This window comes from Aythya ferina, assembly GCF_964211825.1.
Source record: "Aythya ferina genome assembly, chromosome: 5".
Taxonomy (NCBI): Eukaryota; Metazoa; Chordata; class Aves; order Anseriformes; family Anatidae; genus Aythya; species Aythya ferina.
In genome coordinates, this window is record NC_140301.1 from 54,580,790 (window position 1) to 54,607,751 (window position 26,962).

Below are 26,962 nucleotides of genomic sequence, written 5' to 3' on the forward strand. Positions count from 1 at the left end.
ACACTAACAAACAAGCAGCATTACAGAAAACATATGAAAATGAGGTACATCAACATACACAGAGCCAACAGAAAGGTTTCATTTGCAACCCCTCAAAGCAGATGCAATTAACACTGACAAGTTACACATAAACAACATTCAATTCTGCCTCTTCAAAACAAATGCTGCAATATATATTTATAATGAACAAGACAGAGACTTTCTACTGAATTACTCTTCAGGGTAAAATAATGGTTCCCTTACTTCTTGTTGTTGCTCTGCAGTTACAACTGAAGTAGATGGTGAAACTTCTGATTTGGGACCCTGCGTTTCCTGCTCACTAATAGAGCTGGTCTGCAAAAGTGACATCAAACATGATAAATTAGATACCACAGAGTAGATGAAGTGTTCTCATGCCAACAGCTTAGAATTTCAGGGTAGCTACAATGAACAGCTCACTGTAAAAATAAATCGAGAAAATATTCATTTCTGTATGCATACATCTAACAACTTTCCACTCTGAAAAAAACCTTTCCTTACAACAAACCCTGCCACCTGATGGAAAAGCTGTAAAGCTGGAAGCACTGAAATGCAAAACCCAGTAGTAGGCAGCATAAATCCTGTAACAGCCTTCTCTTCCCAGAAAGACTATGTCCATCCTCTTGCATGAGGGTATGGAATGATGTCTGAGAAGCTTGGCAATAATCCATAAAATAGCTCATTTTCTCTTGCTAGCTTGGTACCACCCTAGGATTTTTCTGGCAGACAGCAGCTGCCAATTCCACCACAAGAAAAATTCTTCATGTAACACCATAAATCTTTAAAATTATTTTTTTTCCAAAATGAGCACTAATTTTATTATCACCTCTATCATCAAAAATAACCATGTTGTCTTAATCATATTGTCTTACATTTCGCTCGAATTTAACACTAGCATCCATTACAAGCTTTAATTTCACACTTACATTAGCAACTACTAATTGCCAGCACAAGGGGGAAGCATGCTACAATTCCACAGCTGAAGAAGCTGGGTGTGGAAGCAGTATTACTGTACTCTGAGGACATCGTGAAAATCATGATTAACAAACATCAGATTAGACTTCACCTAAATGATGTAATTAGCACTAAAGGCAATGAGTAATGAATCACTCACTTCCCAGCCAGTTTCGACAGGAAGATGGCTCGAATTCAGTTAGCTCACTAAATAGATTCAGATATTTGTTGTTTGTTTGTTTTTTTTTTTTTTTTTGTTATGAATTGATTGGTAGGGCTGGGCCATGAAGATCAAATTATACCATTATGTAATATGAACAATTTAAAAATGCAAGGCATGATTTAGCTTTAGTCATATAGACAGAATCTAAAATAACAAGCCTGTAGAAAGGTATTAAAAGAAAACTAAGCTAGCACTATTTAGTGGATTAAGTTATAGAGAGACTAATGAAGCAAAATGTCTAGTTTTAGAAGGCCATTTTTACTATGAGAGATCACAACAAAATAAGGAGACAAAACTACCAGCAAGAACTTACTTCTTCCCAAAAGGCTAGCAGAGAAGATGTAGACGAAGAAGAAACAGAATCCTTTGTTGTAACAGATATGAGGGATAAAAACGATCACTTATCACCCACAGAAAAACTTCAGATGGAATATTAGTAGGCTAGCTAAATAAAATGTTTTATATGGGCCAATGATATTCATTCAAACTAAATGAACCCAGATCATATGACATTATCTTTATGTGTACATGTGAAAAAACTGTTGGTGGCTATCACTAAATACAGTATCAGGAATTTTAATGCAATTCATCAGAAAATGCCACCTGTGTTCTCACAGACTATGTATTTATTGCTGGATCTGTAGAATGGAATCTTGATTAGTTATGGGCTTGATACTGTACATGTTACTATTTGAAGAGTATTTGGTGCTTTTTAAAACAATGTTTTGAACTATTAAGATTTGTAGATAAAAGCTATTATCCAGACAGTAGTATATGTTTTTCTCTCTCCTTCCACCTCATCCACATAGCTCATCTTGCTGCTTCAGCAAGAAAGCCAGCGTGGATGTTTTGTAACTGGGAACAGTGCATACACGAAGTATGCATATGCAAATACCACAGCATGTTCTTAAGCTTTCTTTTTTGGCACCAATAACAATTTGAAAAGAGACCAGAAAGCACACATTTCAGATAGAGTATCTAACCAGACTGATGAGGTTTTAACCTCAGCCCCTTTGACTCAGCTCCATAAACATAACAGATTATTCTTTCCAGTTCCAGCTCTTGGTTTTACCCTGAGCTATCCATGTGTTTTGAAGAAAAAAAATCCCAGAAAATCCTCAAGGATCAAGAGTTCATGAAGTAAGGAAATGTGATTCAATGCTGCATCTAACAGCTGCTTCCTCAGGGAATGCACAAACTTTTCTAAGTGAAACACCCAGTTGGAGCTGCAATTTGTATGATTAGTTTTCTAAGGATCAGAGGGTGTGTCACAGTACACTTACAATACCAACATCTGTGGGTCCTCTGATTTTCTTTCCAGTCCCTTCTACTCTAACCACCCCATTAAGAACTGGAGCCAACAATTTTACATATCTGTTTAAATGCCCTTTGAACTGAGTGAATACTTTTCTTTATATTAACTAGTATTTTCCAACAGTAAAGCGCTTAATCCCTTATTTGCAATAGGGTGTGCCAGCCCTTCCAAAACAACCTGAACGTGTATTTTCCAGCTGAAGGGTTGAGATTAACAAAGAAAGAAAGTAGAATAAGAAATAATCAATGAGAACTTTTGGGAGTATTTCCCAAAGGTGCTAGCTTCTCTTCAAAATGCCAATCAATCCAACACCTACTGGACATCCAATTCTACGTCCCACTAATTTGGCTAATAGGCCAGATACAAATTTGCCATGGAGAGCCCAAGGGTTACTTTTCGGTAATAAAAATATAACTCTGCTATCACATTTTTGTAGTTAATTTGTGTAATAACTCACTCTGAAAGTCAGATCACGTGCAAGAGGAGATGTGTTGAAATATTCAAAAATGGAATCTTGGAAGTCTGGAAGTTTAAGACCTAAAACCCAAAACATAACAGACTTAGCTAAAATGCAACACCACAGGCTGTGTTAGAATTCTGTTGAAATACAGTAACTTTAATTACCTGAATCTGTTCTGTATTTTTCTTCTATTTTTTTCCTTAAGCCTTCCATCTCTTCCAACAGTTCCCGGTTCTTTGCTTCCGATTCCTTTAATTTACTACAGCAACAAAATGTGATCAAAATACAATCTCAAACATTTCAAACGGAGAAATGTCAGTCTCAGAGTTTTAAGAAACACCATTTTTGGAGGTGCATGAAGGGCTAAATATTTTTCTTTTATTCTAATTTTATTTCTCCCTTCCTCATCTCACTAGTAAGGCACCTCAGTATGTGGCTGGATAGTGAAGACTGCACTTAAGATTCCTGTTAACACTGCAGATATTTGCCAAACAAAATTATTCTAATACTAGTTTGGTCTTTTCTTCCCAAGAATATGTCTGCTCTCCAGTTAGTCTACAAAAAAATAGCTCTTAGCCATAATTGACTATGTAAGAAACGTGCAGTCTGTAGAGTAGGATCTTTCTGGCAAAGTCCAAATTCCAGGCACAAGGGGGTTATTGGAAAAAAGTTGTAACTATCCTAACCAGCAGTCTAGAGCAGTGTATAAAAACTCAAACAGAACCAAAGCCCTCATTACCTTTCAAAAGATATGTTTGCATCTTTCACTTTTCGTAGCTCCTCTTGAACTAGTTGTTTGGCACGAATTTCGGCATCTAGGGCAGACTGTAATTCCAGCCTCGCTGACATATCCAACTTCTGACTGCGCCGCACTTTCCAAAGTGGATCCTGTTGCAATAAGTTATTGAATATTAATTATGAACACTATTTCTGATACATGTAAATCAATCAATAGTCAGATTTTATTTCACAAAAATTAAGAAATGATTTTTTTTTATTTTAACAATTAAGCCACCAAAGCAACATACTTGAAATCAAAACGGTGTATCAGCAACTGTGACTGTCAAATAGAGAACTCACTGACAATGGCTAGTTTTGGTTATACTAAAAACAGTATAGAACTTGCATGGTGACATACTGTAACATACTGGGCTTTCAAATTTGATATAAATGTAAATAGTTAATGTCAAACACACTAACCTAAAACATAATGAGTAGCAAAAAAGTGAAGAAAGTGAAATAACCTGGGTTCTAAAAATCTAGAACATTCACCTAAACAGTTCACACGCTTGTTAAGTAGCATACACTATGCTTCTGCATACACTATGCAATTCCTCTCCACCACAAGCTAATTTTCCAAGCTTTTCCAAGCATTTTTCAATGCAGACAACATTTTCACTGTTTTCTAATGGATATTCTCTCTAGCCACACATGAAATTGCAAGCAACACTCATGAAAATGAGAGCCACTTTTTACGTTAAGAAATAATTACCTTAGATCAGGTTCTGCTGAAGTTACAAAACCAGTTGTAATACAAAGAACAGAAAGCATTCTTTATTCTGGGCCAACTGCATTTGATCCAATCTTTCTTCCTATTAAACCTATCAACATAATGATCGTCTCTCTAAGATGTAGGCAAAGTTCATAAGAAGTCAATCTTCTCTTGTTTTCTCTTAATCACGTTTGGAAGCGACAAGTAACTTTTATCTATATAAACCAGCAGCAAATTGACTTTTTGCATGGCAGTTTGACTGTGCTGACTGACATTGCTTAGGAACGTGGGCTTCTGAGCCTAGCTGCAAGTGGCTTTGCAGGTATTTAATGCCTGCCAAGGCAAAACAGTTTTCTCTTTGAAACCATGCTTTATGAGGACTTCACCTCTCTTCTTTTTTACAGAATTTTGGGAAGCCTTTTTACTACTATGTGGGAAAAAAACTATGGCAGGTCTTAGTGTACATAAAGCTACAATCTCTCATGTCACTAGTTTGTAACAATACTAACCTGTTAAAATTTATACAAAAATAATTGTACAAAATAAAGTACTTTTAATCTCACTGTAATGGCAATTAAAAATATTTACTTGCATCTAATGAAGTGAAGTACACTTCCACACTCCCCTTTAAGGGTTTATTGTTTCTTCTCTACTGTGTAAAGCAGTTTGTGATAGCAGATGCACTGCTGTGATTATCAGCTTCTGATTATATGACCCAAATTGATTTCAAAAGAAATAGATAAAACTAATAACTCACTAGGAGAGCAGAGGATTCATTAGAAACAAATTCTGGTTATGAACAGATACTGATGAGAATGTAGCTGACACCAAAAACACAGCTGCTTAGACATACCCAGAACAGCCCAAATGCTTGCTATTTTCTTACCAGTGTTCGTGAGCCCAGACTGGAACTTCTCAAAGATTCTAGTTCTTCTGTCATCTTGGAAGCTAATGCTTGGAGATAGCCACGAGCATCCTTCTCATCACTTACCCTATTGTGCAATTACAAAAAATTGTTAGTGAACTGTTTGATGGTTCACAGCAACAAAAAAAACTTTAGGAAAAACTTTCCCAGCAGAAAAACTGAATACAGCTCAGATGGCCTGCTTTAGTTTTTTTTTGTATCCAATTCTCTTGATTGTGGCAGTTGCCAGGGAAACTGAAGCTTTCCTCCTGTTATCATGGAGAGTTCTGCAGAGATTCAGTGTTATTCTTTGGAAAATTATCTGCATATCACTTGCTCATTTTTTATAGTGGCTACCATTAAGTCCTCCTTTAACAACTGGAAGGGCAAGTATGTGTACCCTATGATTCTCTGCACCTTGCCCCTCTCCTCTCAGTAGCTGAAATGCCACTCCACACAAGTATTAGCCAGCAATTAGTAATTCATCTCATTAAAAATCACTGTTCTCCAAAGCCCAGGCTACTACATTCAACTTCATCCAGCAGAAGACACGTACAGATGACCTGATGGTCTTGCATGCTGAAAACACTTGCATACATTTTGTTAACTCAGAAAATAAGAGGCAAAGACTGACCTGTGAATTAAATGCAAATGCTTGTGTTGTACAGCTAGTGGGGTTCTATATGTTATCATGGACCTTTTAAATCATAATCATCTTCATGATAAGGCTTATCAAAATTTGTATCTTGCACTAAATAGTATCTGACAATTTCACTCAGAAGTTTAAGACTAAATGCTTTAAATGTACTCAGCTATATTGCAAAGCAAAAAGAGAAACAGCATCATCATCACTCAGAAGCACCACACTTTTGTTGATCAGACACACAGAAAGTGCCTGGCAAAACATAAAAAAGCCCAATCAATACTTCAAAAGTTGAAAGTGGCCATCTGGATCTCTAAGCAGTACATACCATTGAATAATTTCTGCAATCTGAGCTTCCCAGTGAGCAACAGACTCCTTCTTTGCTGCTAGGTCTTGGAGCTCATCTTCTAGCTGCCTGTTCTGTGCTGTTAATTTGTCCACAAAGGAGCAAAGCTGAAACAAAACATTAATTTCACCTGTGGCTTATGTCAGTTTCACATTTTTTTCATATGTGTATGTCTACACACATACAAAATCTGAACAAATAACACTGTGCTGGGCTATGTGGAAGTTCTAACACAGACCAAAGAACAGGAAATAGTTTTTCTTTGTTTTTTCTTTTGTAGAACTGGAGACTAACTCCTGAGCACAGAAGAGCACATTGCCAGTTCACACAAAACAATCCAAAACAAAGGAGAGGGGAAAAAAACAACAAAACAAACAAAAAAGCATAGAGGCTGTTGTGAGGAATAAAGCTTAACTGTAAGCCATTAGAGAGGCAGGCAGTAAATGTCTCCCTCTACGTGAAGCCCTAACAGAAATTGGAAGTGCCCACTTCTTGGTGCCCTCTGAGTTGCGTGAATCAATTCTGCAAAGAACAAAGCTACTATTTATCCAGATCCCTGACATTTATATGGCCAGAACCACATTCGTTTTACTCAAGATATTGCCTGAACATTTACCGATCCCGTTGTGATCAATAAGTACACTTTCAACATCAGAAAGTAGCAAAGCGAGAATTATATTTTGCTTAAGTGTTTCCTAAAATAATTACCCTCTCATTTTCTGTTGTTAGCTTCTTGTTATCTTCCAAAAGCATAGATCTTTCACGCTCGTATTTCTCCTTCATTGTTCCTACTGCTTCCTCCATTTCACTGTGCCTAAAGACAACAAGAAATAGAAACGTATACTGTAACACTGCTGAACCCGTAGACAGGGATTTTCAGAGAGGAATAAACAGAATTAAGGTGAAATACCATCCTCTACAGTTACCCATGCAATATAGTACATGCAAAAAAGAAATCCTCAATTAACCAATCCCATCCCAAAACATACCTCTCTCGTTTTGTTTTCTCTAATTTATCCTTTAATATCATGATCTCTTTCTGCAGTGCAAGCTGATGGCTCTCTGAATCATGTACTTCCTTCTTCACATTTTTTACTTCTAAAACGTGTGATGCTTCTCGCCGGACCAACTCCTCTTCATAAAATAAGATTTTCTTTTCCAACTCAGACTTCATTTTCGAAAGCTCCTGCTGATGTTCTAGTGTGGCACCTGCTGCCCGGCCTCCCTGCTTCAGCTGAAGAGAAGGAGAGAAACCATCAGGAAAAGACTACGATCTTTATATTTTAGGACCATTATTTTGATTAGAACTATCCAATTTGTAGCACTTGGGAAAAATTTTGCTTGGGGTCTGAGAGGTTTAAAAGGTTCTTCAAGCATTTAACCCCCTAAGCAACTGCTCTGCTTTCATGACCCTAAGAGATTAAATGCTGCTGCAGAGATAAATTTATACCATGTTGGTTTAATAGCTGCTTAGAATTTTTAAGAACTGGACATTTTGAAGACATTAACAAGATATTAAACAATATTAAAGTATTTCAATAAAAAAAATAAATCTAATTAGGTTAGGCAGGTCAGGTTTCTAGTAATGCTGTAGTTTCTTTTAAAGTGTCCCATGGGTATCAACAGTTGGAGTAAAAACATTGCAACTCCTGTTTAACGAGTAAAATGTCCCATCCCTCCCAAGCCCTTAAGTAACCTTCAGAGCTTCCAGTTCATTTTCCAGTTGTTTGGAGAAGGCCTCACTGTGTTCACGAAGTTTGCGTTCTTTTGATGCTTCTGCTGCAACTTCTTCAAGCTGGGCTTCTAGCTATAAAATCAAAATAATTTTAAGTCATTTCAACACAACATACTGCTATCTGTATCATTCATTTCATCTCCATGTAGGAATGAACTTTCAGGGGCCCTGAAAACAGCAATTTTTTCTTATTTGTATCTTACATTACACCACTATAACAATGATTTCAGAACGTCATGTTTTGTTTTCAGTGATCCAGGCATCTGTCTGTCTCGAAGTGGAACTACTTCGAAATGGCTTTTTGTACTGATATAAACCACACCAAATATATGGAGGGATAACTGCACAGCTTCCAGCAATGTTAAGAGAAGGAAACAGCAGTCGAAAGTCACTGAGGTTGTGGGGAAAAAAAAAAGTCTCCCACATTTACAGATTAGCTCCATGCTTCAGTATCTCCTAAGGCAGTAGAGTTTAAAATCTTGACCTTTGAGCCAAATTATTGTCAAATACTTCAAATATGAACACTGAGCACTTGTACCTTGCAATTATGGAACAAAATAAGCTTGATCATCCATTTATCCACTTCAAAAAGCTTATTGTATCAGAAAGACAATTTAGTGGCAACTATGCAGCCAAGGCAGAATAAAATCTGTTTTTCTGCACTCAAACTCAACTAAGAAAGTTGTTTTTAAAAGTGCTGTATGTAGAATTGTATACCAAGATAACAAACTTACAGATTACGTTCTGAATAGATTGATACATATGTTAGGAAAGGGAGGACAGAGGAACTTCCAAGAACAAAGACATTATCAAGACCTTCACGGAAACATTTAACTGAATAAGCAACAACACTTGAATAGGCTCTAGACAGAAGGGCAGAATGCAGCTTCAAATATGGTGCTGCAGCCCTATGCCTTTTCTGGTTAAGTACCACTTCTTATTCACAGGTAGGTCTGAGAAACTTCACCTCTTACTTCATTTTCATAGTCTGCCCTTTAATTTGCTTGTAAATTTCTAGTAGTGTTTAGAAAACTCACGTTCCTTTTCAGAAGTTCACTCACAGAACATGTAAAATTGGAGTGTTTTTAAGTGATCAAAACACTACGTTAACCATGATAGTTGTTTCTTATGCATTCTTCTAGTTATCCAGTTATCCATTTCATCTTATTTAAAACCATAAATTGCCTAGAATAGTAATCAGAAATTTACTTGTAAGCAAGTTATTACCCAGCTACTCTCTATATTGACTTAAAGAGTAAGGAAAAATTTATGTAGGCTGTATCACCTTTCTTTCTTTAAGCTCAAGAAAAAATCATCTGAAAAAAAAGGAAAAGGGAGTCAGAATACTCCAACAAAGTCCATCAAGGCATTAAGCTTTCTAGGTTTCAAGCTGACTATGACTTGAAGCCTGCAAGAATCAAATTTGTGAACTGCAGTGAAGTGATATGGAAGAGTTACCAGGGCAATTTCTTATAGACAAAGTAAATTCCTGTTTATGATTCTGATTTCTCAATACAATCACAGATGAGATCCCAGACAAGCAGCAGGTGAAAATGTTATTCTTAGCAATTTTAATCAAGCTACCTCTTTTCTGATTTTCTCCAATTTACGGATGTCCTGTCGCATAGCATCAATTTTCTGCATGCTCACTTCCACCTCCTCCTCTTTGTCGCGAAGTTGCCGGGACAGCTTCTGCTTTTGCGACCGCAAGTCTCCCATCCTCTCGCTGAGCTCAGAGAATTCCTGAACTGCTAGCTTTCTCTGTTGGTGGGCATCCCTCAGTTCTTTGGATTGTGTCTTTAATCTCTCTGAGGTTTCTACAAGTTGCTGGTTTAAATAAATACATACATAAAAAAAAATAATTGAGTTCTATGTATTCTTTCCAAGAAGAAAGGAAGTGAACCTACATAAAGCATGACTTGAAAATTCAAGCCTCTCAGATAACTTCTAAATATGATTGCTAATAGTTAATTTACACAAATTTCTTCTGGCTAGACAGCTGCAATAGCATACCAGGACAGCAATTATTCTGCTTCTAGGATGGCAGTTCCAAGAGGACCTTTGCTATTCCACAAGTCTTTGATACAAATCTCACTTCACAAGCCCCTCTCAACGCTAAGAAATGTAATTTCAGATTACCACCATGTACCTGCACAATAGTAATATTTCTCAAAGGAACGTTTTAGCAGACGACACATTCAGGGGAACTGTCAAACAGTTACCAGCACTGAGCTGCTACAGAAAATCTTGTGAAGTTCTTAAGAAAACTGAGGAAGATTCCTCAGAACAAACTGTGAAGCTCTAATACTTTAATTGAAAGTATAAAAGCTTCTTTTTACAGCTAATAGTTAACATAAGTTAACAAGATTAAAATACAAATTAAATGCTTTACATAAAATCATTTGCCAGTGAAAAAAAAGCATGGAACTAGACAACAGAAGAAATGTACACAGGCCAGGAGACATTAAAAAAATTGCCATTAGCAGAGTCTTGCAGAAGCATTCATTAACCTCCAAAAAGGCATGTAGACAAACCAGGAGGCATAGAGATTTGCCTTCTCTGCTACTCATATACTCCGGAAAACAACTCTGACCACTGGTAACAAACAGAGGAGAGGCTGTTAAATTCCAGTGGACAAAAGCCCCTTAAATTTTGACCCATGGATTATTTTTGGTCCACCTAATGCCACATGAGCAATATGGCTAATCTATCTTTTAAAAAACAGATATTTGAACGCAGGTAGCTATTTTTTTTTTGGCTTTATTGAAAGCAGTAGGTAGTATATGCAAAGCTCCTATTTACTTTACTGTAAAGTATTTTGGTGACCTAACATAGCATTCTGTTACATTTTAGGAAGCAAATAAAAGTGTAATTTACACAACAGTAAGTATACTTAGCAATGATATGAAAGTCATCCTCAAGCAGTAATTAACCTTTTGGTATTATAAAGAATAAGTGGGCTCAAGCTGGCATAGTGACTTAGCTCTGTTTACTCGTTCATATATTTCAGCATCTATATAACTGACAACAAGCCATAAATCTGTGAATTTAACTCCTGGGTATATTGAAGTATCTTGAAAAAAAAAAAATAGTTAAACTAAAGCCATTCTTTAGAAAATTCCCTCCCATCCCCAAGCAGTTTCAAACTTAACATATATATTTCTTGGGCGAACCAAATCCTATTGAGCTTTGTGATTATACAGTCTGTTAGCTTTTCTGTCACTACCTGGGGATGTAATCTGCAGTTGTCTTCCAAGATATAAACATAGTGAACAAGTCAGTACTAAAAGGTGGTCTTCCCATCTAACAGAACACACTTAAAATTAGTAAGATGTCAGTCACCTTTCAAAAAGTGTGCCACCTGGGAAAACAACTGTATTGCTAACGAGATTAACGGGCTCACTAACATCTCAATATATTTTGAAAAGCAACATTCCAAATGCTGAAACAGCAATCAAAATAAAATTGTTCTAGAACTATTTTATGTGACCATTTCTAACCATATTCACCTTATGAAGGTCCTCCTTTTCTTGCCGCAGTACTCTGCACTGTTTTTCCAGTCCTTTCAACTTATGTATAGAGTCTTCGTGTTCTTGCCGAAAAGCCACTGCGTCTGCAAGCTGCCCTTCCAGCTTACTTATATCTGCAGAGTAATACATAATAAAGACAACTGGTCCTAAATTTATACCAAGTAAGAAACATTACTTAAATAAATGGCATAACTTTGCTTGGAAAATTAAATTCTCCATTCCATTTTTAGACAGCTTAAGGTAATTTCAGTGCATTGACAGCTCCACTTAATTTTCTCAGCATATCAAAATCAACAAAAAACAAACACAAAATCACACCACCCGAAGACTTATCTCTTGAGGTGAAAAAGCCTTAGCAGAGAGTTTTTTGTGTTTTTTTTTTCAGTTGTTGGAATTCCAGTCCTAGTAATTTGTCTCCTAAATAGTTTTCATTGTATGACAAGTAAGACTACAGTTATTAGTGCATCCAGCAAGACAGGAAAGGACTATTTATTTCCTAGAGTAGATAAGAGCTAACAATCTGGGAAGGCAATACCATCCTGCATGAGGCAGATTCAAGACGTAAACTGTCCATATTCCTACCAGTATATTCTCCTGGCAGTTCTCCCTTTAGTCTCAAAAAAAAAAAAACAACCCAAAAAACAAATTTGGTTTGAAATTATCACCTTTACACACAGAAGACTAACCACCTTTTTATATTTCTGCTCAGTCTTAGAGCTGGTAAGAAATTGAACTGCCATTCTCCATTTGGTTTTAATTACTACTTCTTTTAAACAAATAAATAAGAAATTGCACAGGGAATAACTGTATCACTCAAGTTTCATTGATGTCTGTGGCAGAACAGGAAATTAGACCTACCTATTCAGAGATCCCAAGCACTGCTGTAATGATTAAAGTAATTTTAATTTTCTCATTTTAGGACAAAAGCTGTGCTAAACTCCCTCCCACTCTGCATGAACCAATGCTATTTCTTTTTAAACCAGACTGCACTGCTAGTTTTCAGTATATAACAGCACACAATAGGCTGAAGAACGGGATAAATCTAACCCATTTGCAGAAGCGGCACCTTAATCTAACCATTTTGACAAACCTACTACAGAATACATAAGAATAGATTTTTGATGGTGCTTTTTTTTTTTTTGGGGGGGGTGGGAGGGGGGGGGGGGTGAAGGGGTAGCACTCAGCAACACTGATTTCACAGCAGATGTACTTACAAAGGGTGTTATATATTGCCAAACTGTAAGAAAAACTATCAGTTGTGATAGACAATGAACTGACACACAAAACAAGATAATGAATTAAGATTGTATTAGGAATTTGAAGCAAGAAAAAAAAAAAAAGACCGATAAAAAAAAAAAAAGAAAAGAAAAAAAACCCAAGTCCTCCTGAATGGAAGACAACAGTTGGAGGTTTTGGGCATCAGCAACTTGGCATCTGAACTCCCTCACTAGATAATACAGGCCCCTATAAACCTCGCAGCCAAGTCATCAGGATTCAAAACTACCATTTAGTTTATGACTGATTCCCTCTTAAAAATCAGACACTAACAGGAGGTTTGTATGCATAAACTAATAGCATTGTCAAGCAACAGATTTTCAGTGATAGGGATGAGTCAGCCTTCTCTCAGGACAGATGCCAGTATTTGTTTTTGTGCAACACTTCCTAATTGATGCATCACCAGACAGAAACACAAAGGGAGCAGGAGCTCAGAAACATTTAGATGTGAATTATCATATAACCCCCTACCCCAACCTATCCTCCGATGTTACTAAAGGGCAGCTAATCTTTTATCCCTGTTCTCTCTTACATATGCCTCCAGTAAAACTGTTCCAAAAATATACCCCCAAAAAAGAAAGGGAACAGGATCTCCCAAGTTTTTTATGGCAATTAACATTGTACTCTAGACTCCCCACACTAGCATATGCTGTCAGGATAAGGAAGTGGAAGAAAAAGTTAAGTGCTTGCCTAGAAAAACGGAAATGCCTCTTAGTTTTGAACAAGGCTTTAAAACTTTTTTTTTTTTTAAATACCTCAATAACATTAATTGTAATTATTGCAAAACCAAAGGATGTATTTTGCTACTACTGTTAACATTAAGCTGCCTTGCTATAATTGCCACTAATCATGCTAGAGTCTTACCTGTTAATTTGTTCTTCAACCGTTCAATTTCTTCATTTAATTTTTTTATTTCCTTATCACGGTTCGTATTTACTGTAACACACACTGGACCTTGGAGGCTCTGCATTGTCTGCGTAGATTCTTAAAATCCAGAAAGGAAGGAAAAAAAGTTATTCAATAAAATACATTCCAATTCTTCCTAATGAGAAGAACTAAGAACCCAAAGAAATGTAAGCGACTAACCTTGCAGTTTTCGGTTCAAATCCTGCTTTTCTTGCTCTAATTTCCTTATTTTCTTTTCATAACCCTCTATTTGTGAAGTGTTCTTTAAGTCACGCTGTACATCCACGTCTTTGGTTACAGTGTCAGATTGCATTGCACTCTTTAAAGTGCCTCTGTCAGATAAAGAGCTGAAAACAAATACCTAAGTTAGAATATTCTAATAAATACTCACAGTAGTCTACAGCAGCGACACGCTGGGATTCCACCAAATATGCACCTTAAATTTACAAGAACAATTAGCACAGTAGTCGTTACTGTTGAGATAACAGTCAGGGTAGATACAGTGATTACTCCCTAGCTACTGTGTATGCTGGTGTAGAATTAAGATACTTGCATTCAGGACCTTAATGATGCTGATTTATGTTCACTTTACAAACTGCTTGAATGATTAAAAACATTAACTCCCTCTGTCAAAAGTTACTGCCTGACAGCAAAGGAAGCAGAATGGAATGTGTACCTGCACTGAAACAGCTGAGAAAGAAAGCCAGAAGTTGGATAGATTTAGTTAAGCCATGTGATTTTACCCTGAAAAAGATGAGTGCACTGGGTCCTTTCTGCAACAGTATCGTGGAGATAAATCTCAGCAAATGGAAACAAGGGAATAACAAAAAGGACAGAATAACCACACAGAGGCACAAGTATGTATTTGAGGGATCTCTGAAGACAGATGGAGGCTTACTTCCATTTCAAAGATTGGCAAAGTGAGCTAGCTTTGTCTGTGCTCAGAACCATCTGAAAATCAGGAACCTGAATTAGAGTAACACTAAGGTATATTAACTTTGCCTGTCAACAAGGCTTATGAGCAATAAACTAATCCTGAATTGTTTCTGGCAGACACACAACATGGACAAGAACTTGCTTTTAGCCTCTTAAGGCAGGAAAAGCAAGTTTATACCCACCTAACGTGACAAATCTAGTCCCTTAAATTTCATTTGTTTCAAATAATGGAAATTAAATACAGAAGCATTTAATCTTGGCAAGCATAATCAAAACACGTTCACATGAAAAAAATGGGATAAAGATTTAATCCACTGACACACAGACATCAATCTTTCTACTTGTTTATAAAAATGACATCTTCCTAGAATTAGCTGTATTTGGGAAACAAGTTTAATGAACAACATGTCCTTTGCTTACCTATCAGTTGTGTATGTAAACCCAACAAATGGTAAATGCAATCCAGAGAAGCCTGTATGAGAACTTGGTGGCACCACTTCCTGCATAAAAACAACAGGCATGAAAACCCAAAAGAGAACCCATGCAGAACTAAAGCTATTTGATTTAGTCGTAATAGTTTAGAAAAAACAGCTGATGGAAAGCCTTTTCTTAGAGGACACCAATTCACAATTGGCAATTCTGCTTCACTGCATAGCCTTCCATTGTCCTTGTATGAACTTTATTTCAGATTAGGTCACTTAATATAATGACCTGAATTTAGGAGCCTCCTTTTTGTGAACTGGCACTTGAAAGGGAAGCATTTCAACAAGTTCAAAGCACAATACAACCATTAAAAGAAAACCCGAAACTTCCAAGTTCCTAATTAAAAGTGACCTGGCATGAAAATGCATGCTGTTTTCTTTAGTGTTCTTGTTACTGCTAGCCAGGTAATCAAAAACCAAGCCAAAAAAGCTCTTCATTTTTTGGAATGCAAGCTGATGAACAAATTGCCATGAAAACTCCCTACACTTCCTGATAGGAGTTCGTAAACTACTAACACAATGGAAATGAAGGAGCAGAACACCAATGCCCCCACACCCAAACAGCCGCCTGGTTCTTAAGTGACTTAAGTAGCAGCAATCCGAGTTCTCTCACCTGGGCTGCTGCTATTACAAGCTGCATGAAGAATATATACTTATTTGAAGACAGATGTTATTCATAGTTGATAACAAATAAAACACAATAATTTTAAATAAATAAATTCAAAATTCTTGTAAAGGTAATTTTTTTTTTCCTGCCTAAGTCTTTTCATTTTGACTGACCGTGCTATTTTTCTTGTTTTAGCATTGAATAAGTCATTCCAAACATGAAAAAAAAAAATCAACCCTTTGTCATTCTGGGTTTTCAGAAATTGTGAGCTTCTTTTCTTAATGGTAACACTTGACAAACTGGGTCAGTTCTGATATAAATAACAACAGTTTAGTGGGGTTTCATTCTTCTGAAGTTTCTCAGAGCATTCCTGCTTGTGGATCTTCATTTGCCCATTGATGTCATTACGACTGCAATAAGAATACTACCTGTTCCTGTAAGATTGTACCACAGTGCATATCCATAAGAAAGTACAACTAAATTTGCTAGACTCAGGAATCTGTCTCATGGCTTTTTAGAATTTAGAACAAAATAATAAGAAGAAATCTTATTTCATTCGCACAGCTTATTAACATACTCTCTATTTGCTCCTTTTACTTAAAAAATTACAAACAAACAAAAGGCACGCATCAATTTTGAAATCAAGTTCTCACTTACAGAATCACAGAATTTCTAGGTTGGAAGAGACCTCAAGATCATCGAGTCCAACCTCTGACCTAACGCTAGCAGTCCCCACGAAACCATATCCCTAAAACAGTGCAGCAAAGTTGCAGTGCAGCAAAGTTGCATACTTGCAGTAGTAATATTAAAATAAAAGACTCACTGGATTTCTTAAAACATCATCATCCACATCAAAGTTTGAGGTGTCAGATGGACTGCTAACTTCTGGAATATAAGGTGCTTCTAGGTTTCGGATGTTGTCCCAATTAAGTCCTTCAAAAAATGCATGAGACTTAAAATCCTCTATTCCATTCTGTCCCAGTCTACGTTCTCTGCTGCAGATAAGTCGCTGAATAAGATCTTTTGCTTCTTCAGATACATCTGTAACGTGGGATGGAAACTGAAATCTTTCCTGAAAAAAAAAAAAAAAAAAAATTGAGAAATTTTAAAATGAATCCATTCCATAGATTTCAACAGTGATTTCAAAAAGAAAGTGCTAAATTACTCCAACAAAATTGGAAACAAATAGGCAGCATTGTTCTAGTCCCAGGGAGCAGCAGCAGCAGAGCACAGTACAATACATTCAGTGATAGACTTGTTGTCTTAAAATGGATTTTGAGGGCAAGTAATCACTTCTTGATTCCTTTCACACAGATCTGTTTGAAACTAATTGTGAGTACAGTAACTCTTATGAAAAGCAAACCTTTTTTGGAAGCCGGACAGATGTTTTGACACACTACAGTACATTAAAGATCATGCTATAATGGCATGCACTCAGTGGTATTCTTAGTCATAGATCCACTGATCTGATGAAGGTCTACTCCTTGAGATTTTATTTATTTCAGCTCTTAATAACCCACAATGTTAGTCAATCCCCCACAAAACACTGTTATAATTAAAGATGTATTTTTCTAATTTATACATTTTCCCTATCAAAATCTAACTACTATATATCAAAATATAATTACTAATATTACTATAATTTTCCTATCAAAATATAATTTCACTAAGATTTATATTATCTCAAACAAAAGATCCAGAAATGTACTTCCCACTAACACATAATGTTACTCTAGATAAAATTGGGAAGAATTCTTGACTATATAGTGGAAGTAGTAGTAAGCTAAAATATTGAAGGTTCTTGTTTGTTGTTTTTTCAATAAAAGACTATAGAATATTTAACGTTGTACAATACATCTTTTCAAGGGCAGAATCAGACCGTTAGGGTCCAAAATAGCATAATTCACATTAAAGTTTAGAACGCCCATTGAAAAACATAAAATCACATTGATTTTGTGTCCAAATGAGATTGCAATATTAAATCTGCAGGGCAACGGCTTTAAACATCCTTGCAAGCAGGTTAACAGCTAGGTAGCCAGCAGTTACCCACAAGCTGGTTACATATTTCTAACATAATACAGAAAAGCTTGCCACCAATTAGTTCATTGAAGAAATTGAAGCAATAGAGAGATTAATGTTGATCACGGCAAGGGTGTCAGCTCTAGGAAGGATTTCATGTCTTATCCATCACTACTTCACTGTGAGAGCACAGCACTGTAAACACCAGTACATTCAACCTGGGAAGAAAATGCAGCAGCACTCCCTGTACAACAGCTTCTGGCTAGCTAAGAAGAGGACACCCATAAGCACATACTCCTACCACACCTCTCAAAACGACACCATGAACTGGTTAATTCTTATTCTAATATTCACAAGGCACACAGAAGTTTCAACATTTTTCTACCACTTTGACTCTGGACAAAATCCCCTGACCTCACATTCTTCATGCAGCTCAAAAGCTCGTGTTTTTATGCCACTTCTGTTCTGAGCAACTCTTCCCTGACCTCATGTTCATGCAGCTCATGTCCACACTGGTTGACTTGTCTGTTTCCGTTTTTTGTACTGATTAGCAGTGTGACAAAATGTGCACAGCTGCATATGTAATGCATTACTTCATTTCTCCTGTGCAGTCCAGAAGAAACTTTCAATAGGCCTAACATAAGAGTTGTTTTTAATTTTTGTTTCATGAAGACTGTTTAAGATTTTTCAAGAAGAACATCACCATTTAGAAAAAAAAATTAAATTAACAAAGAATTCGATTTCTGCAGTTCAGGGATGCCAATTTTCCTAAAAACTGAACTAACAAATCTACAGTTAGATATGGTTCTAAATCACCATGAAAGAAGCAATGAACTACCACCCACAGCAGTATTTTGAAGATACATCAGTCTCTCTGTAAACATTAAAATCAAGATGAATGTATTTATTTCTTACTTCATGGTTCATAATCTTCCCGTATGTTTCCACTAAGGATTCTGCATAAAAGGGTGTTTCACCATAAAGCATTTCATACATGCAGACACCCAGTGACCACCAGTCGCATTCAGGTCCGTATTTTCCCATTCCATCCTCCATTGCTTGCAGTATCTCAGGGGAGATATAGTCAGGTGTACCCACTGCTACTGAGGACTGCACCTTGAAAATAAAGCAAACACCGTTCTGGTTAGTTTTCAGGTTCTCTCAGCAACATTTACTCACACACTAGTACTTCTGCAAACAGATACATCAGTACATTATTCTGGGAAGGGAAGACATTTATTAAAAAATGACAGCAACAAAATAAGGATGATATTCAGAAAGTAACAGACTACGATTCAGTCCACTTCTACATAAAATCAGTACATTTTATTCTCCAAACAGTAAACACTCAAAATAGTCATAGCTGTTTTCAGAATGCAGACAGACAGGAAAATGTTTTGCCTTTATATATGTGTGTGTGTGTGTATTTTTATACTTAAAAACTGCAATTGGTTGCCAGAAGCTGAAATGAAAAATGAAAAACCACGGAGTTCAAGCTCTATACTCAAGTTTTACAGTTTTATTTGAAGATAGTAAAACAAGGTTCCAGGGCAAGTACTGCCCTATTTTTACTATGTTCAAAACTGGTTTAACACTTATATAGCATAATTGTGGATAAAATACAGGAATTAATGTAATTAGTTTCCTTGTGTCCTAGTAGTAGGAAAGCCTTGACCATCAGGGCAGTGGCAGAAAAGTAAACTCTAGGAATGCATTCTAAGGGTTAACGGAGTTACAATGGCTCCTTCCAATTTATTCTGTCTTTTAATATGGTAAATCCTTACGAGGCATTCTATGACTACAGAATGTCACCAGAACCTGGAGTTTGTGCCATAGCCAGTGAATATTACATGCTGCATTTTGGCAGAATTGATACTCTTAGAAGCACCTCGAACTAGGGAGAGCAGAAAACCTCATGAGCAATTTAACTCTTAGGAGTGTATCCTATCTGGTACACAAGATAGCAAATTACCACAGTATTGCCGTTTCTTTTGTAAAAGGCATGTAAAATAAACTACTTAGTAAGTACGTGCTCATTTTGGATTACTTTTACTTTAAATCTGTCCTGACTGCTAGGTTCCTGGTCACCCATGATTCCAGTGCATAAATAACATCAAATTTTTATCCTTTTTTAGCACAAGCTCTTTGGCCAGTTCATAAATATCTCATGAGAACTGAATCACTAGTAGGAAAAAAGGTGAAAGACAGAAAAACATAGCAAAGAATAACTTAAACTTGTTTTACAGCCTGTAAAACAAGAAGAGGGAAAAATATTTTATATAAACGTGGTGAGTTGCACATTTCCCTCAATTTTTAGCAAGCCAAGAAGTTTACAAACTATCACACCTCCTTGGTGCACACTGATAACATGTAGTAGAGTTAAGATCAGCAACTCACATAAAAGGTACCACTACCAGCAATGCAATTTAATTTTGCTTCATACATACTGTGCCATCTTCACTCATTTTCAGACAGGACCCGAAGTCTGCCAGTCGTATGTGGCCATTCATGTCCAAAAGAACATTATCAGGCTTTATGTCCCTGTCATAACAGAAAAAAGTGAAAAAATTAAATACTAAGTATGAGCTCCGATTGTACAGATTGCATCAAAATAACAGTTTTATATTGGGTACCCACTGGTGTAATCTCTTTATTTTGACCCTTTCTTCCTGACGACTTGAAACTTTGCCTGCAATATTGAAGCTTCAGATTACATCAGATTTTCAGCCCATCAAAGCTGAGCTCTGCTCCCATAATCAAGCAGAACAGTTATGCAGAATGGTACAACTAACAGATAGGTAGTTTACCTTATCAACCTCCTTTCAAGATTATACGCATCCTAATATACTTTTTGAGGGGCAAGAAAGATAAAAGAGAAGAGGCAATTTTTTAATCTGATTTTTTTTTTTTGCCAAGATTTATAGCTAACTTACAGCTTCTTATCTAGAAAGATTTATCATTGTTTCTCTAAATTTTGTCCAGCATTTTTCACGTGCTGTTCAAGACTGTCTATATACTACTGCATAACATATTTGCTTCTATGGGTACCTGAAGACATTTGCATCCTGTGTATATGCAGCAGTTACTCTACAGAGCACTGAATTCCCCCAGCTCTGGGATCAGGGCAATGACGTTTCAACAGGATACAGTAATGGTAGAAAATCTCCTGGATCAACCACTTCATTGCTATTCATACATGTACACAGCAAGTTATAGATGGCATTCTGCATGCTAAAGCTACTACATGACATGGAACTAAGATTTCCATGTCATTGTAGCTCATTACTTAATATTATTTTTGATACCAAGAAGGCAGCCGAAAAAGATTTAGTGCATGTAAATTAAATTTAGTCCACCAACTACATTTTCTCTTACCTCTTTGTGCTCAAATTCACACAAGGTAAAGTAAAACTATAAGATGGACAAAGACATTCAATTTAATAATGACAGTCTTGATGCCCACTACATGTTTTTTTAATTGATAGCCTCAAAATATACAGTGTTATTTTCAGAGCACTAAGTCAATATGTTGAGAAAGGCAGAGAGATGAGCAAGGGCAGAAAGTAAAACTAAGCCAGCTACACACCAGTTCTGCAGGCTAAGAATGAGAACATTCAAGTCTTGCAAGCTAACTTGCACCAGTGTCCTTCCCTTTCCATAGCCAACACCACCCAGGACCAGCTCACAACATGCCAGCATTTCACCATGCCATTTTGAAATATTGACTGAGGTAGCCAAAAAAAGATAACCAAACCAACAAATCTGGGGTTTTTGTTTTAGACACCATATATATTCCAATAATACTGTGTTATTAATAAATAGAACACGTGCTTTATCTTAAACCCACCAGTCCTGTTGCACCGGAATGCAGAATTTCTTTTCAAATGGGAAGTTCCAAGTGTCACCAACACTTGCTCAAAAACTTTAAATTGTACACTAGCTTCAGCTTACTTTGAGGGGAAGAGGCTTGAATTAGTAGGAACAAGATGAAAAGCATGCTCTAAAACACCTTGCTGCATAGAGGTGGATGCTGACAATGTCTGTTTTTTCAGCTGCTAATTCTATTTCACACTTGAGCAGACATGAAAAAAAGTCAAGATAGGTTTAACAAAGGGTCCTTATATGTTTAAAAATCCTGATACATTTTTCCAACACAAAATTGAATTGCTACTTTTTAACCAAGGGGTAACACTTTGAAATTTATTACTGAAACTTCACCAATGCTGCTACTAGTAGCAGTATTAAGACAAAATATCAATGCTAATGTGTGCCTATCAACATAAATTAAATGCATACTTACTTGTTACAGGACAGAAAAATAACTGTTAACCCAGAAAACTAGACCATTTCACTACAGTTTCCCAATGAACTCATTAGCCATTTTCCACTGTTAAATTTATTCCATACATTTCAGTTCTAAGGCCTGTACAGATTTCCCTTACAGTCCCATAAGTAAGAGTCAAGCTCAGTATGAGCAGAGGACTATTAAAACTTCCACACAACTATGCAAGGGTTTTTTTGTTGTTGTTGGTTTTCAAATAACATCATTCACGGTGCCTTTCGAAGCATGAGCCAATCTCATCCACCACATCTCTGCTTTTCTGCTTTGCATTCAGGTCTCGCTTGCCTAAGGGAACACTGTTTCTGTTGAGAAAAGCTTAATGCCTCATCTCTGAGCCCCACTGTTTCCTATCTACAGCTAACAGGTCATATAAGCCTTTAAAGGGTCCTTGAAGTCCTCCCCAGAGCAATCATGCTTCTTCCTAATCCACTGCAGTTGCCAAGCAGTAATTTCTTGGGCATTCATACATCTCCTATTCATCCAATGCTTTGGCCTTGGAACTGCTCGTTCCCATTGCCACAGGAGACATTCATTCAACCCATGCAAAGTTGATGTTGGTCAGGTTCCACTCCTCGGAAATGGGTGCAATAGTGCCTCTAGTGAACTTCTCCAAATCTGTACCATTTTAACATCCCCGCATATTGTCCACATTTACCCCCAGGAGTATTCCTGTCTGTATTTTATGGAGTTAGAAATTAAGGCATAAAGAGGTAAAGGGACTTAGTGGTTAAGATCTCCCTGCCAAGCAAACAGTATGAAGCCTCCTTCTCCTGAGCTGGGACTTCAGAAACCTGCCTGTATGGCCATAAGCAGACTTCACACAACTGAAAAACATCACTACTCTCACACTTAACATTTTCTAACTTCTTGGTTACTGAAATTAAGCTGTAAGGTCAGTGTATAAAGATATAACCACAAAGGTTTCTAGTATTATTATAATTTTGCTTTCTAATTGATATATCACACAGTTTCTAAATCTGAAAACAAAACCAAGGATAGAAATTCTCAGCTGTTCTAGATTCTTGAAATGACACAATATTTATCAAGCATCACCCCTGCACTACTAACAGCTCTTCTGAGACAGTCGCCCCGAGAGATGACCCAAAAAAAGAAGTGTGCTTTACCTGCCTGACCTATTTTCTCTTACCCAGAATAAGGAATGTTATATTTTTAACTGCTTCAGAACACCACCTAAGTTACCATGATTGTAGGCACTGATCTGGAAATATGCATCCTGTGTTGTAGAAACAATTAGACAGGCACATGCCCCCCCCCCCATTACAAAATTCATCAGTTTGAGGATAAGCTGAGGTAAACAGATTCACTGTTATCATGGCCTTACAGTAGGTACATTTCATGAAGAGAACTGAGAGTTAGTCAAGAAGTCCGATTAAAACTAAAAGCTTTAGTAAAAGGTTAGATGAATACCACTGCTTTTAATATGTTTGGTATTTAAAATGTTATAGCAGTTATTATACAGTCTGTAGTAAGCATGTGCCCACTGTAGCTTGCCTGTGGCTGCTGCGCCCATTTGTATTGGTAGTAATACTTTTAAGGTTAATTTCATATAGATGTAAATGTGTTTTTTTCTCATGCGAGATGGTACTTTACCTGTGCACATAATGCAGCTCGTGTATGGAATGTATAGCAAGCACCATTTCACCAATGTAGAACCTTGCCATATCTTCAGGAAGTTTGTCTTCAAACTTACTGAGAAGCGTCAGCAAGTCACCACCAACATAGTAGTCCATCACTAGATACTGGAAGGGGAGAAAGCAAGCAGTTATGTACTGAGACACAGCTGTTAAGGAAATGAATTAAAGTTCATCAGTTAACTGCTAGGGAAAAAAAGACTTTCACTATTTTTTTCTATCCATATGAAATGAAGTTAAAATTAGTAATCCTCTGTGTTACGCTTGTTCAGTGTAAAAGCATACCTTATTCCTTTAATAATTCCAGTAATAACGATACATCAGCATTCCACCCTTACCGTAAGTTTAGAGAGAAAGAGCAACTACAAACAAGTAAATCAGGGTGAGTTTATCTCTGTATTAACTACAACGTTACACACACAAAAAAAAACAGTATCACCAAAAATTAATGTAGGTCATCGACACTTAAACTGAAAATGTCCAGAAGGGATAGTAAGAAAAAAATATTTAAAAGAAATAGTTAAAAAAAAAAAAAAAAAGAAAAAAAAAGAAAAAAAAGGTGAGAGTATTAGTATTACACTAACATGATCAGAAAACACTTAATGCCACTTAATAAATAAAATCATTTTTGAATGGGAAACAATAAGGATTAACGTTTTGAAATTTAATTTATGCAAGTGGCTTTTTGCCTGACTTGCACATCTATTATCAGGTGTTAAAATGGGAGCAGCAGTATGCAACTGAACACAGAGTATTTACATTAAGCATGTAATATTTCATAACATAAGTATCTGCTGAGGTAAACTCTTTATAGAAGCAATAAACAATAAGCACTCTTCCTCCAAACATTATTTTGATTAAAATTTCACTAAAAACTTCTCTGGAAAGTATTAGTGCTCATTAGATCGATGCAGCTCAGTCTAAATTAAACATCTCATTACTAGTTTTAGCTTTGGTACCATTTCAATACCACTTGAGGTTCCAAAAGTAGGATTTATCACACCACCATCCTCAAACACTCATCTTGGCACATGCCACAGCACGGATGCATGACAGAGCTGGCAGGAGCTTCAGGACACCGTGGCCGGGAGGCTCATGACAAGCCAGAGGCACTACAGCAGCAGGAGATTTAGGAATCAAACATTTGGGTTCTTGTGACTGGATTTCAGTGAAAAAGGAAATAGCCTCCAAGGCCAATCAACCATTATCCTATCTATTGAAACAATCAACACAGATACAGGTAACAAGTGGAAGAAAACGGCTTGGAGTTGCTATTTGGTTTTCATACCGCAAAACAGGGAGTGGGCTCAGTTATTTCCTAGCGATATGCACCTAACTCCAGACCATCACTCAGCGTATATTGACTTTATTTAGTACCACTAGTCTTAAACCTGTTTGTTCCATGCTTCCCATTCCTTGATATTTTATTTTAGAAATAACTTTGCTTTTTCTGGGACTAACTTTCCAAAGCAGTTATCTTATTTTTCTCCTCAATGTAAAGCAACTTAGGGTCTAGTGTTGCTGCCACCGATTCTTCTTCCACAAGTGAAGCAAAATAAAGAAGATGAGAACCCCAAGTAACAGTAAGCGCACCATTACCCATTTCCTTATGATGCTGTGGCTTACAAGACTGACTCCAAAAGGCCTACGTTTTGATATTGTTCTGCGTATCATTATAGCTTAATTTGACAGGCAAATTTCATGATTTATGTTGAAACCAACCAGCCTGCATTGCACAACGCCACAAGGAATTTTAAATGTTTGTTGGAACACCGCATACACACAACAATTATGTTTGGGAAGGAAAGGCTACAGACAGGAACCAGAAATGTTTTAAGAGGGATATTGTATTACACTATTTTCTCTTAAATTCAAGGTTAAGAGAGCTTATAGAGCCTTCTGTGGGATCTGAAATAGAATGCCTGTCAAAGAGACATCAGTGCCTGCTTCTCAGCTCCCACAGCATGCGTAATGCAGTGAGAACTCAGCCGACCTGTGAAATGAGGAGCCTGGATCAGGGGAACACAGTGAACCTCTTCTGTAACAAAATCATATTTTATTCATCCTCCACATCTTCCTCTTCTTGCTCAGTGGCACTTCGCTCTTCACATTGGGTTAAAGGGTATTATGACACATTTAGACATACTTTTCTTCTTGGAAAGCAGTTGCATTGTACAGGAAGAGTAGTTGGAAATCAATGGGGGAAAAAAAGGCATCTAAATACTCTTATGAATACTCAGGAACAAAATTGGGAAAGAAAAATTTCCCTCTTGATAGGATTTCTGGTAAATCACAGGAAAACTCACAGATTTCAATCTAGGGTAGGTTATGAACTTCAGGTCTCATGCATGTTTACAATACGCATGGACTATGTCTCACCTACCCCCCTATTTCAGTAGAATCACCAAAGGCTTACTTAATCCATCTTGTCTCAAACTGTTTCTGCAAAAATCTTTCTAGGAACCAGAAAAAGTCATGCTAGCATTTCAACCTACTGTCATTTAAGGCTTGACTGTTCAGAACACACTACAACGTGATGTATTTGCCTCAAACGTGTAAAACCAGAGGTGCAGAACCAGAAAATGAAACTTCAGAACATATACTTTTTGTTGAATTTGTTTCATGCTTATATTTAAGATCTGCATCATCAAATGCTCTACTAATATTAGAAAGAATACAACCCCAAGTATTATTTCTAGATTCTCCAAGAGCAGCTACTGCTTTGCTGTCTTAACATCTTCTCTCTCATTCTGAAGTCTTTCTTCATGCACCCAGACAAGGATGGCAAAGCCCTAGGTGTGGGGAAGACACCAATATTCTCTCTCTGTTTCAGGGTTACCTTATGTGGTTTTGCATTTAAGAATACTGAGCTATAATGCACAAACATCACTGGGAGCAGATACAAAGAAGCTAGAGCTTTCCCTCTCAGAGGACTGATGTCCACTCCCAGTTGGGAAACCAAGCTCTGTTGTCTGTTCTCATTTTCTTCTTAGCTTTGTGTTCCATTTTACACGATCAAGGATAATCAGCAAAGTCAAAAAGTAACCTCAACCTGTCCAGGTTCTGTAATGTGACAACACTCTTCTGAGATGTGGAAAAATGTAGCTATAAACTTGTTCAAGC

The 26,962-nt window shown here is 36.8% G+C and overlaps 1 protein-coding gene across 5 annotated transcripts in view; it reads right to left on the reverse strand.

Moving 5' to 3' along the window:
* The window catches only part of CDC42BPB (CDC42 binding protein kinase beta), a 94,198-nt gene that overhangs the window by 23,146 nt on the left and 44,090 nt on the right, over positions 1–26,962 (reverse strand). For all 5 annotated transcript variants that reach the window (XR_014693844.1, XM_084521774.1, XM_084521771.1 and 2 more), the window contains exons 5-22: positions 23,799–23,947; positions 20,293–20,386; positions 18,761–18,961; positions 16,650–16,898; positions 15,158–15,237; positions 13,982–14,148; positions 13,760–13,879; positions 11,600–11,733; positions 9,675–9,917; positions 8,052–8,162; positions 7,345–7,589; positions 7,064–7,169; positions 6,338–6,462; positions 5,349–5,454; positions 3,710–3,858; positions 3,135–3,229; positions 2,968–3,047; positions 244–333 (exon numbers count right to left, since the gene is read on the reverse strand). Coding sequence is in view for 4 of the 5 variants with exons in the window: in XM_084521774.1 (XP_084377900.1) it covers positions 244–333; positions 2,968–3,047; positions 3,135–3,229; positions 3,710–3,858; positions 5,349–5,454; positions 6,338–6,462; positions 7,064–7,169; positions 7,345–7,589; positions 8,052–8,162; positions 9,675–9,917; positions 11,600–11,733; positions 13,760–13,879; positions 13,982–14,148; positions 15,158–15,237; positions 16,650–16,898; positions 18,761–18,961; positions 20,293–20,386; positions 23,799–23,947 (2,544 nt within the window). In the remaining variant the exon portion in view is untranslated. The remainder of the gene's footprint in view (positions 1–243; positions 334–2,967; positions 3,048–3,134; positions 3,230–3,709; positions 3,859–5,348; positions 5,455–6,337; positions 6,463–7,063; positions 7,170–7,344; positions 7,590–8,051; positions 8,163–9,674; positions 9,918–11,599; positions 11,734–13,759; positions 13,880–13,981; positions 14,149–15,157; positions 15,238–16,649; positions 16,899–18,760; positions 18,962–20,292; positions 20,387–23,798; positions 23,948–26,962) is intronic.